General features: G+C 49.1%; 4 protein-coding genes across 4 annotated transcripts; 2 read left to right on the forward strand and 2 right to left on the reverse strand.

The window, feature by feature from the left end:
- Positions 1–2502: 2502 nt before the first annotated feature.
- On the forward strand, positions 2503–4113 carry FSUBG_10337 (penicillin binding protein; the record flags this gene model as incomplete). The annotated part of the gene is made up of 1 exon (XM_036674905.1): positions 2503–4113. One exon carries the CDS (start codon positions 2503–2505, stop codon positions 4111–4113), a length of 1611 nt encoding a protein of 536 aa, XP_036534158.1.
- Positions 4114–4796: 683 nt separating this feature from the next.
- On the reverse strand, positions 4797–5537 carry FSUBG_10338 (the record flags this gene model as incomplete). The annotated part of the gene is made up of 2 exons (XM_036674906.1): positions 4797–5139; positions 5197–5537. 2 exons carry the CDS (start codon positions 5535–5537, stop codon positions 4797–4799), a joined length of 684 nt encoding a protein of 227 aa, XP_036534159.1.
- Positions 5538–8024: 2487 nt separating this feature from the next.
- FSUBG_10339 (uncharacterized protein) lies at positions 8025–9491 on the forward strand (the record flags this gene model as incomplete). The annotated part of the gene is made up of 2 exons (XM_036674907.1): positions 8025–8179; positions 8303–9491. 2 exons carry the CDS (start codon positions 8025–8027, stop codon positions 9489–9491), a joined length of 1344 nt encoding a protein of 447 aa, XP_036534160.1.
- Positions 9492–9912: 421 nt separating this feature from the next.
- On the reverse strand, positions 9913–12565 carry FSUBG_10340 (uncharacterized protein; the record flags this gene model as incomplete). The annotated part of the gene is made up of 3 exons (XM_036674909.1): positions 9913–10811; positions 11362–11732; positions 11826–12565. 3 exons carry the CDS (start codon positions 12563–12565, stop codon positions 9913–9915), a joined length of 2010 nt encoding a protein of 669 aa, XP_036534161.1.
- Positions 12566–12974: the final 409 nt, after the last annotated feature.

The following is a 12974-nucleotide window of genomic DNA, read 5'->3' on the forward strand; positions in this document are numbered from 1 at the left end:
GACCCAACTGCGGCACATTTGCAAGCGAATCGCCCAACACAACCCTCCCCTCCCCTCCCCCTCCCGTCCGTCCTCCACTGCCCTGGGCCCTTACCTTAGGTTTGCTGACTGAGCACTAATGGAGACGGGACACAAACACAAACACGCGGCTCAGGGGGAAGAACTGGGATCGACATAATGAATGCCTGGTAATAATAACAAGCTCTTTTTATTACTATAGCTCCAGGTCTTATAGAAACGGCTTGTCACCGCTTCGTCCTTGATGCTAAAAAAATCATCGTAAAGGTGAATTATCGTCAAGGGTCAGTTCTGAACCATCACCTCGGTCCCAAGTTCTAACCGCGTTCATCATGGACGGGGCTCCCTAAAAAAATAACTGACAGCGCCTAGAAGGCTAGTGGAAGGAGCTGGGCTTTTTAGCGACATGGGGTCCCCTGTTTGAACCCAGATAGCTGGGTTCGTGAAATGGATGTCATCACCAACCAACCAACCAACCAACCAACCAACCAACCAACATGGGCAAGGAGACAACTTGTCTACTCAAGCTACTGTAGCTTGTTCATAAATTGCCATTTGCCGAATTCGAAACCACAGTGAGATTTTGTGCCTAAGATCCCTCCAGGAATCACTTCCCTCTACCGTTAGACGGACCGAAGCAAAAACCACAAAGCTTTCTTCAAAGCTGAGTTTACTGTCGTCTACGAAGCTTTCCCGATCTATATACCTTACTCTATTTCTACAGTACCATAGTTGGTGTTTCAGCCCCGAGTGATTTCTTCTCTCTCACGGAGCTTCGAGAACGATCATGCGTGCCTTGGATTCGTGCTCAATCAAATCGTTGTCAAGCAATACACCCGCATACCAAGAAGCATTGAATGACCACATCAGGAGCCACAATGGGAACGATTTGAGGTTAATCGACCTGCTCGGGCCGTAGATTCAGATAGAGTTGAATGCGGGGATACAAGAGAGCGACATTCTAACGGCGTCCGTTGAGACTATTCTGGGCTGGTGATTAGTGATCCACCAGCCATGAAGTCGTTCACAGGCATTGCGAAACCCGCCTCTCCTTACTAACATATCAATAAGATCCGTTTCTCAACTAGTCCATAATATCCTCTCGATACTACCTCTTCAGACGACTGGGCTCTTTTCCTCACGTTCCATAAATACATGCCTCAAGATGATGGAGATGATGATACCAATGGTAGATGCAGACGGAACGGCATGTCACCAGCGGGACCTTGACTCAAAGCATTCGAGTCTCCCCATAGATCACCATCGCGTTGCCGCCATGACGGATCTGCCCCATTTCCGACGTACGTTTTCTTGGTCCGGTCCAAATCTGAATGTCCGGCGATATTGGTCCGGTCAATGGCTGGTCAGCAAACTTGCGACTAGGCACGCTCGACAAGAGGGAACTAACTAAGTATTGTTTGCTATGATATTGAGTTTCAGTACAATAACCTAGATCCGTAATATGTCTTATGTGACTTGAATGTGGTAGTTGTGGCTGCTTATGCCACGCCATTATGGTCAAGCAAGACGACAAGGATACAACACGAACCGACTCTCATGTTTCTAGGCACGCGATATACAATATTCGGCTAAATTTGAAGCACTTCACATAGGGGACTAACATAGGTAGAAGCGGAAGTTTTCGCCCACTAATGACTGAAGTTCTGATACTCTGTCTACATTCAATTTGAGTTAACTATCCAGGCTCTTGCTATTTTCGGCGGATGGACTGATAGCAGAGCAGAACAGCTCTTCCGAGCTGCAACTAAGTTCCACAGAGTCAATGTTTTGTTTCAGGGTAGTGAATCCTACGCCGATAAAGCAAGAGTTATAGCCATGAACAGGAACTAAGGCCATGGGCCATAGTAGGGCTTGGCCAGTTGTTGACTGCATGCCCCTCGAAGGAAGCCTGCTACATAGTAGGGATTTGGTTTGTTTGTTGTACTGTATCGTATAATTGACGACATATTTCCTTCGCACGTAGTGCATGCTGTTGAAGTTACTTGGACAAGAGACGATCTTCATGCTTATCGGCGGCTCAACGAAGCCCCGACTTTGCTGTGGCTTTCCCGGTTTGTAGTTTCATGCTTGCAGATCAATCTCGAGCTATGATTCATATAATTATTTGTGCCTCGTGTGAGGATGCGATATGAAGTAGCAAACAAGACTGGCTGGGTTGCTGCAGCAAGCATGATATCTGATAGCTACAGGTTAGCTCAGTCCAGACGTAGCAATTATTAGGCAAACAAGTTCACGAGGCAACTGGATTGAGATTCGGCACTCTCGATAACAAGAAGGTGATGATGTTTCGGTATTTGGTGGTCGCGATGTTTTCAAGGTACCTACCATGATGAGTCTCGTACCTTAGTTGCCGTGTTATCAGAGTGCATGTTGTCCCACCTTCCAATTACGACACTGGCTCCTGTATAATGTGGTCTCACTCAATTTCAACCCCGCACTCATCATCAACAACATCATCACAAAATGCCCGTATCAAAAGAAATAGTCCAGAATATCCTGAAGGCGATCCCAGCCCGCATTCGCGGTCCAGGTGGTGCTGTCGCCGTCCTCTCAGATGGAGCCCTCGTTGATCAGCGCGTTTGGGGTTACGCCGACTTCAACCGCAGAATCCCCATGACGCATGATACGCTGATTCCCATCTGCTCGATCTCAAAGCAGATGCTCTGTGGATTGGTTGCAGACCTAGAAAAGAACCCCACGCCGAAGTTGGCGGAGAAAGGAGATGTGAAGACGCAGTTTGAGGAGAAGTTGAAAGAGATTCTTCCAGAGCTTGCCAAGACGGGAGAGTTGAAGATCGATCATTTGTGCAACAATCGATCTGGCATTCGCGACTACTGGGCTATTACTTTGCTCTGGGGTGCGAAGCCTGAGGATCCTTACTCTATTGCTGAGCATAATGAGAAAGTGTTGAAAACGATCAAGTCGACGCATTTCACGCCGGGCACGGAGTACTCTTACTGCAACACCAACTTCAACATCGTAGCGCGAGTCGTCGAAGCTACTACTGGGGAGTCGCTCTCAGATCTCCTCAATGCACGCATCTTTAGACCGGCCGGTATGAAGACTGCTCAGCTCGGTGCAGACACGGCGAAACTTCCACCGCCTTGCGTTGGATACGAAGGCGATGAGGACAGAGGTTATATCCCTGCGGAGAACCGCATTGAATGGGCTGGCGATGCAGGTATCATCGCTTCACTCGGCGACATGACCTCTTACGAGTCATTCCTTGATCGCAGCCTGTTCGATCCCACCAGCTGGTACCGCGCAATCTTCAAGCCTACGTCTTTCACAGACGGTGTCCCTTCGATATACTCCCAGGGTCTTGGTCACAGTCAATATGGCAGCGTATCTGGAATTGGTCACGGCGGTGCTCTTCGTGGTTTCAGACTTTATCGAGCTCATGTCCCAGAAGAGCGTCTTTCAGTTGTGGCCATGTTCAATCACGAAGCTGATGCTGCTACACTTGTCGAACATATCATCCAGACTACTTTGGCTCTTCAAAAGCCTCCGCCGCCTACACTTGTTGATGCATCACCTGCTTGGCCGGGTATCTATCTTGATGAAGGCACTCAATTGGCTGTCACGATCAAGGATGGCAAGAAGGGACAGATCGTGGTTAACTACGCCAACTATGCTGAGCCCGTCAATCTGACGGACCCCGAACGCGGAGAATCTCGTGCGATGGTAGCTGTGGTCGATGGGGACAATCTTCGGATTCATCGTCTGAAGGAGAACAGAACCCTAAACGCAAAACGCCTCAAGATTGGCGATACACCCGTTGACAACTCGGTTTTCACGGGGGACTTCTACTCCGAAGAAATTGGCTCAACGTTCCACTGCGTGGACCAAGGCGGACTCATGTTCGGCACGTTTGAGGGGTTCTTGGGTCATAGCCCAGCTCAGTTCATGAGATATCTTGGAGGGGATGTCTGGGCCCTTGCGAACCCGAGAGGTATGGATGCGAAGCCTCCTGGGGACTGGACGCTCGTATTCCATCGAGACGAGAAGGGTGATGTTACTGGGGTGACAATTGGATGTTGGCTGGCGAGGAAGATTGAGTTTGTGAAGAAGTGAGCTTGAAACGCCGGGGCAAAAAGATGAAATAGAGTCTTGCGAGTTGTTGATCCTGGCATAGTACAACGAGATGGCGCTTCCGTTCGCGGTAGATACACGAGTTCATATAAATTGGCATTAAGAATAAACTGACAGAGCTGAAAACGTACCAACGTTCCTTATGCATCGCCTTCAGTTACAGCTCATGGCCATCGTGTACGCAGGATAAGTAAGGACAACGGCCTCAAAGCTCAAGATCCAAAGCTTGTACGCCACTTCAAAAGATACATGCTTGATGAATCATCGCATTCTTGAAGTCATGATACTCAGCCCGACTTTCATGCCGCCGAGGTTATGATGGATTCACAAGCTTGTGTGGACCCTGAAAGCTTGACGCCGGTATCGGTGGCCGATGGCCCGAAACCCCGCGATCAGAAATAACCTCGTCGCATGAGGGACGTGTCAACAATGAACGAGGGTTCTCATGACTTCAAACTCATAGTTTCAAGTAGCTTGATCATTTCTTCATTTATTTCATCGCAGAGCTATCACAAATGGCTAAAATCTAGACTAATCTATTCCGGACCGGTCGTTCCATCACAAGACCTCAATCTCATGGCGTACTAATCCCCATCCATTTGTTGCGCTCATCTGCAAAGGTATCATAATATTAAACCGCTTTTCTTGTTTCGCAACTAGGTAATTTACTGAGAGGGAAGAACCTTCTCCTTAGCGAGAGGGGTGAATCGGAGGTAAGGCTTGACGATGCGGAACTCGGGGAAGAGGGTCTTGGCCTCCTCGTTCTTGACCGAGGGGTGGACGATGACGTCCTCACCGGGGACCCAGTTGATAGGGGTGGTGATGCGGTACTTGTCACCGGTCTGGAGGGAGTCGATGACGCGGAGGACCTCGGCGGCGTTGCGGCCGGTGGAGGCGGGGTAAGAGAAGATGGTGCGGATGGTCTTCTTGGGGTCGATGATGAAGACGGATCGGATGGTGAAGGCGATGCCCTTCTCATCGACGTTGGTAGCATCCTGCTGGTCGATCCTGAACATTGTCAGCTTGGTCCAATTATGATATGTGTGTGTGCAAAAAGAGACTTACATGTCGTAGAGGAGAGAAACCTGGCGCTGCTTGTCGCCAATGATGGGGAACTCGACGTTGCCGCCGGTAACCTCGCCAATATCCTTGATCCATCCCTCGTGGGACTCAATGGTGTTGGCAGAGAGACCAATCAGCTTGACGCCACGCTTGGTGAACTCAGGCTGAAGCTTGGCAAAGGCGCCGAGCTCAGTGGTGCAGACGGGAGTGTAGTCCTCGGGGTGAGAGAAGAGAATGACCCAGTTGTCGCCGATGAACTCGTGGAAGTCAATCTTGCCCTTTGTGGTCTCGGCCTGGAAGTTGGGGGCGATGGAGCCCAGACGAAGGGGAGCGGGAGCAGACATTTTTGTTTCCTGTAGATTTCTTTTTGGGTGATGATGAGAAGAAATATGAAGAGGAGGAGGTGTTTGCTTGGAGGGAGGGGTGGAGAGGGGGGGATTATATAGGGAGATGTGGTTTCTTGGGGAGGGAGCTAGCTTGTACCTTGTTGGAGCAGGGCAGATTGGATTGGAAAGAGGCTTGCGTTATTAAGCTAAGATGACGGACGATCTGGGTTGAATACGCCACGAGGGTAGTGATATTGGTGATTGGAAAGCCAAGCTTGGGGGGCTCGGATGTTGGTGTTGGCGTTGCAACGGTAACCAACCCCTCAGACTCTGAATATTCCATTCCTCGGCACTCTATTCTCGAGTAACTAACATATGTTCAACTCTATTGACTGTATTACTGTCTAACTACTCAAGCCATCCCAGCCATACTATCTCTAACCCTCTTAATGAAGTTCATAAGGCCCATCATGACAACCCCGCCATAAAAAGAGAAGCATCGCGATACAGATACAGCACCCCTCACTAAAAAGGGTGTCCCCCCCACCATCATCAGCCCCTCACTTGACCCCAGAGGGGCAAGGCTCGGAATTGCGTGCTGTGTGTGTGTGGTGATTGGCTGGGTCTGGCGCATTGTGCCATCGGGTGCGGCAATGCTGCCATCGAGCTGTTCCTGACGCAATTGCTCTCCATGAAGAGGCGATGGGCCGGGGGGAGATTGTGGAGGATGAGGTTCGGAAGTCGGGGTTTGTTTTGAAGGATCAGTTAAGCTTTGTTGATTGTGAAACATGGATTAATTGAGTTGTGTATGTTGGAGTATTACAGAAGAGATGGGGTTTACATATTATACAGTATCTTCAAGTGAAGTTTCTTTATCGATTGAGTGATGAAATGGTGATGTTGCGGTTCATCGCTGGATGGAACAAACCCCGCCTGTCAACCCATCTTCACAAGACGCCATGACAGCCAACTAAGTCTGGTCCTTATCACACAACCATCTCGTCACATCGCGTTACGACTCACGTCAAAGATGCAATCGCAATCAGAAATACTCCCGATATCCAAGACAATCCATACCGCCCGAGCCGACCGGCGCTGCTGTAGTGCTGATGCTTTTGAGTTCAGTTCAGGGTAATCGGCGACCCTAGAACCATTTAGAGCGTGAATGGTGTGCGGAGATGAGGCTGGAAGCATATGAAGGATCAGAACATCACATATGTTTCTTTATGCATGTAGTGACATGGCAGAACTTACTATGTACTCCTGTTAATCTTGAGCACCAATATCCTCTTGAATGTCCATGCTCGTTGAGTCGATGCGTGTGAAACAAATAATGTATCCAAGAAACTCAGCGCACAGGCACGTCAACGCGAACTCAATGCCAACAAGACTTTCGATCCCGCCTCACAACAGCCTTGAGAGTCTGTAACGCATCAATAGCCCAACAATGATCCGAACGCACGATTGAGATCCGCCTTGCTCAATCGTGCGTTTGGATGCTAGCTCCATTCATGGATACCACTGACACCCTAGTCCTTCAACAAACACGATCGGGCCGCGTGGCCTAATGGCTAAGGCGCTAGATTTCGGCTTTCGAGCAAATCGAGAAATCTCTAGAGATTCCAGGTTCGACTCCTGGCGTGGTCGATTCTTTTTCCACTTGTGCACAAATGTGTCTTTTGACCTTTTTATCCCGTGTTTCAATTCATCCGTCTTGAATCAATGTTTCAACCAACTTGGCAATCATTCATGTGCCCAAGGAATGCTATTTTCAGCTGTATTTGTTACCAAATGTCTGGCTTTGCTGTTTGGCACACAGTTTGGAGTTGCCAAGCTCATCTTGGCAGTGGCGTTGCTGTTATGCATGATTCTAGAACCGAGGCGTTTTAAAGATCGGTAAGCTTAAATTAGCTTCAAGACCAACCACTCATTCAATAACGCATCACAATTATCTCAAACCGATAGACTTCATTCATTCATCTCGTAAGACAAATCTCGCATGACTTATCATCATAGATCGCCCATCACTTTAGATGAATCGTCTTCAGCCGCAGTGACACATTTCATCATCCAGTGGAACCTCACTCATTGCGATCGCCTCTGGCTTATTCGCATCTGATACGTGCGAACCCACAGGCTGAAACCAAGGGACCCATGTGCCCAGTGTCAGAAGTTAAATAATCCCGTGCAATAACTGCCGCTTCTGTTACGCGTCGGACCTTATTCCTTGTTTCTTATACACTCCGACATCAAATCATGTAGCAGGTTATTAAGGGGTAGTGGAGAACGATCAACACTCTCTGCTTGGTTTTTTCTGGAGCGATGGCATCGCAGATGGAGAGTGAGTGTTTGGGATAAGGAGCGTGAGCGAGTTTTATAGAGTATGACCCCGGGTTGTTCAACTGATGTTACTTCTTCCCTTCTTTCTTGTTTGTTCCGTGTTGTCTTAGCCACTCTTTTGTTATTTTTCTTTTTAAAAACGTCGTCTTGATGATGATGTCTACAATGTCGCGGTCTCCATTGATGACGGGCGTTACCATCGCAGCCATTATCTTGTTTTTCGTCGTTGTCTTTACCTCTTTCCAAGAATCATTAGAAGTTCCGTGGGTTTACGCCCATCACAGAGCAGAAGAGTACTGGGAAAATTCCTTCTCGTACCCGTACGTCAAAATCTCTTAGTCTCGCTCGCCGACCGTTGAATTCCCCGGGATTTGATGACAGCGGGCGAAAAAAACTTGGCATTGCTCTTGGCTTGCGCTAACGATTGTTTAACTTTACTACAGACCACCACAGAACAACACCGCCCCCAACAACTCTACACCTGAAGTTCAAGAGTTGAACTGCGAGGATCCGTATCGAAGACCTGGTTATCTTTATATTCCCGCTGATATAAACGGTACCGATCAGTATAAAAAGACACAATGGATCCCATTCACAGATGATCTGCTTGAGGCAGATGCACCCGATTATGCGGTGTATCCTGCAGCTGGAGATGTCATCTTCAACGCGACGGAACCTGAAGAGGAATTCGTTCAACTTGCTTCTACACCGCGACAGTGGCTTGCTGAGGCTATTGCTGAGAGTGACCGACGAAAGAAGGCGATAAACGCCAATGGCGAGGCTGGCGTTCAGGCGTTCGCTGAGATGAAGGATGACGGCGGCTTCGGCTGGCTCTGGGGTCGTCGCGTCATCCTCTTCAGCGACTCAGTCGATCGATTCATGATGCAGTTCTTCTGCGGCGAGTTCAAGCGCGGTATGAAGCAGCCTAAGCCACACACAGTCGCCTCCTGCGAGATCCCCGAGTTCAACTTGACATTCCACCACTGGCACTTCGCTGGCAGTATGACATACCGTCCCGATTGGTGGTGGATGGACGACATGGAGGAGATCTCCCTCGAAGAACGATGGGATAAATACTGGACTCCCCTCCACGACCAAGTCCGCGGTCCAAATGGCCACCCCGATCTAATCCTCTGGCAAAACGGCCTCTGGGACCAACGCGCATTCTGGGAAGCTGGTGAAGCTAACCACGAGAAAGACGTGTATCCCATGGGAACTCGCGTCCGCCAATTAGTCTGGCAAGAAATCCGCTTCGTCGCCGCTCGAATCCGCACGTTTGTTGAGAGAATACACACTGAATTCGGGGACGCGCCTGTGATGTTCCGCGCGATGACTATGCATCGTGAGAGCGATGCTAGAGACGCGAGTATCTATGATCTTGATAGGCTTGCACGCGCGACGGCGGAGAAGGCGGGCCATGAGGTGTTTGAGTGGGGACGCTTGATCTCTTCGTTGTCGATGCTGTATAAGGATCAGACGCATCCGGGCAAGGGACCTGCGAGTTGGCTTTGGGGAAACATGGTGCTGGAGTATCTTGCGAGGGCCGGCGGTGCGGGTGATGAGAGGAGAAAGCCGTACTTTGAGGGCTGGGATAAGTGCCATGATAAGTTGGTACATTGGGGTGGACGATAGACTGCATATATCCATACATACTTTATGACAATAGACTAATACATTATCCAACAATACTTCTCTATGATACCACGTAAGGTGTTCGATATATACTCAACGGTAAAGATGCTATCGCCAAGGGTTGAACCTGGACATAGTAGCAATGCTCCTGATGAGACTTCGGATGGACGATACACACGCTCTTAGCACTCACTGGCGGAGACCTAGACAATAAGAGAACTTGGGCGTTCTTTATAGGCATTTCGCTCATTGAAAAAGTAAACAAGTGTCAATTGACCAAAACGAAGTAACAAAACAGTTCAATTGCTCGCGTAAGTTGAGTAACGCCTTTCTATGCAGCCAGTCCATTCCACCATGCCAATCTGTGTCATTAACTCGTTGAGAGCCCATTGGCTTTACAATATGAATACCTAAAACCGTACTATTCGTCACATTTTTTCTCTATTCGTGCGACGTCGCTTCCACGAGGCTCTGAGAGTTCCTTCACCCTCGCGACCGCAACCTCGGCCCGCTCAGCATCCGGCGCCTCCGATGTAAATACCAGCGCCAGCACAAGCGCAGCATCAAGTCTTAGCAAATACTCTTCTTGGGCTGTAACATCAGGCCAGGTAGCCACTTCAGTGTAACCTTTGACGAAGCTCTCGTCGAGTTCGCTGAACTCTAGCGTGCGAAAGATGTCAACGGCTGCTGGGCCGACGAGAGTATTGGTCCAATCGATCACTCCGCTTATTTTTCCGTCCTTGTGACGGAGATTCACGTCGCGAAAGTCCATGTGAAGTAGACTTGAAGGGAAGCGTTTGAGACCTTTGAGGATATTGTGAATGAGGCCCCAGTCTGTTATCCAGCTTGAAGCCTCTGGGACTGTATGCGACAGCACTGAGAAGCGTCTTTTGAGTCTTTGTTCAACTGTTGAGAACACGTCTTCTGTTTCCAACGCGACTGTTTTCATCGTTGGATCCGACAAGGGCGTTGAGTGTAACATCGCCGCTACACGTCCCATTTCCCCAAATGTGATGTCTGTTCTATCGTCGTCCACGTACTCGCATAGCATCGCTGGATAACCATCTTCTTCAAGGTACTTGTATGCTTTCGGAACAGGTACGCATGCGTTTTCCAGAAGCTTGTAGATCTTCATCTCTTGTTGGATTAGATCACTGGCGTTGGTGCTGGGGTCATTGGCGTTCTGGTAGACCTTGACTCTGGGTACTCTGAGAACGACAGGGCCATAAGCTGGCGAGCTTGCTTTATAAACGAGACATTCGAGACCTTCGCCGGCGGTTTTGATGTCGGTGAGGTTCTCTGCCTTGATGAAGTGCTGAGCTATATCCATTGTGATGCGCGAACAGTGAGTTGCCGGGCTACCGAGAATAAATCTGGGACTCTGTCTTCTTTCTACTTGCGCTGTCGGAAATGTGTAGGTTTCTTGGCAGGGGATTCTGGATGAAGCTCGTATACGCGCGTATAGCTTAGCGTCGAAGGATCGTGAATGAGTCACACAAGAGGTGAGAACTAAGTGACTTGGAATCCACCCACCGATTCGCCAACCTTCAATTACACAGCATTATCTCAGAACAGCGTAAGTGAAAGCGATAAGAAGCTACGGAATTAAGAGTGAGGTGTCGCAGCGCACGGATCTATTGCTATGATAAAACGTGGTGTTACTGATACTGAGTTACATGACGTGATGACCGCATTGTCCTCTTTGATCCCAGTTCGTGAATCATCCCATCTTGACAGACTTTCCTCAAAGCAACCAGAATAGAAGACTATGGGGAGTCTTGATCCAGTGCCGCCACCAGGGGCCTACGCCGGCAGCTCATCCTCCAACGTGGATATTGACGGAGGACCACAGGCAGTGGGAATATAGAACTAGCCTCTTGTTTGAACGAGACCCCGTATCTCTCAGATAGTTCGCTGAGGTCTCCCAAAGTGTACGGGACTTGGGAAATATCGAAGTTGCTCTGCAAGATGGACCGAAGTTTTGGGAATGACCCAGCTTGTTTTGCCTGGCACGATGCTACCATAGGTTGGTACATGTCCTTGTGGAGGTGTTTCGAGTCGATCCGAACATTGACAATAGAAGCAGGCAGAAGCTCGATTAAACTTGTCGGATCAAGTTCCTTGACACGAAATGTACTCTCAGCGAATACTCCAATAGTAAGGGAATCCCCACCAAGAACTAACGTCTCTAGTCTCTCAAACGTCTTGAGCGGACGGAGGGGTGAGGATATAAGAGGCCTCCTATATATTGAGTTCCAGCAGCATTCTAGGTAACGTAAGGAGGGCCGATGGGATTTGCCGAGTGCCAACGGGAGGCACCAGGGGTTTACAGACTCGGATCGCTGGCATATGTATATGAATGACTCAAGAGGGCCGCACTTTTCGAGGATCCTTTCCAGAGTTTTCGCGTTGACGCCCACGTTGAAGAGCTTCAGACAAGTGAAGTTTGCGAAAGGCACTTTAGGAGAGTCGTGTAATTTGTCTTTCCACTCGAGAACACCGGACTTGATGACAAGTGTCTTGATATTGGGCGCCATTTCGAACAAGTTCTCCAGTGTGCTTACGTCGCGGATGGACGCAGAGTGTGTGCTTTCGAGGTGTAGATATCGCAGGTCATGCAGCTTCTTCTGGGTTTTGCTTGCGAGTGTCTGACCGACGGAGTGGCGGTCTATCAAAGAGAGTAGCTGGAGACCAGGCATCCTGCATAGCAGAGTGTACAGGGGAAACGGTTCGACCTCATAAGTCAAGCGCCGGATGAAAGATCTCTTCTGTAGCTGGCGGCGATTTCTAAGGAACTCCGTGATCTTCTCCTCAGGCCATCCTCTTGCGTCGATGTTGTGGTAGATGTATGGTGTCGCGGCGTTGTTCAGGACCTGACAAGTGCGTGCAAGGCTCAGAAGGCCGGTGGTGATCTCAGCAGATGGCTTCTCCCATAGCTTCCCTGGATCAGGAGTTGCGGGTGAGTTTGGCTGGGGATAGTGACTCAGATGGTCATTTGTGCAGTGGCTGCAGAGATGCCAGCATATGTCTGCTAGGATCTCTGCGGGCATATGATCCAGGGCAGGCTTGATCATGACGAGTTGAGTTGGATGCGGGGTGCATAAGGGAGAAAGAAAAGAATGAGAAAAGAATGAGAAAAGAGTTGGTAGGCTTCCAAGGACTTATATGAGTGCAGGTTACACAAGCAAAGGAATAGTGACGCGTCAGGGAAACGCGTGAATGAATGATGAGATAGCCTGGGATATCATGTTTGCTAGGCTGCACAGCCCTAAGGTGACACAAGAAGCCACAAGGAAGCAATCAGTAAGATTGCTTCAGATACAGATGAAAACACGGCTACTGAGGTCAAACTCGGCGGCTGTTGCTGAGGAGTCATGGAACTATATGTACACTCCTAGATGTAAAGAAAGGTAACATATACTAGACAAATAATTCGTTCTTGGTTAATGGAGCAGCTCAGAAGCACTTCAGATGTATTAGGCT

Source organism: Fusarium subglutinans (genome assembly GCF_013396075.1).
Source record: "Fusarium subglutinans strain NRRL 66333 chromosome Unknown NRRL66333_c0000178, whole genome shotgun sequence".
NCBI classification, from domain to species: domain Eukaryota; kingdom Fungi; phylum Ascomycota; class Sordariomycetes; order Hypocreales; family Nectriaceae; genus Fusarium; species Fusarium subglutinans.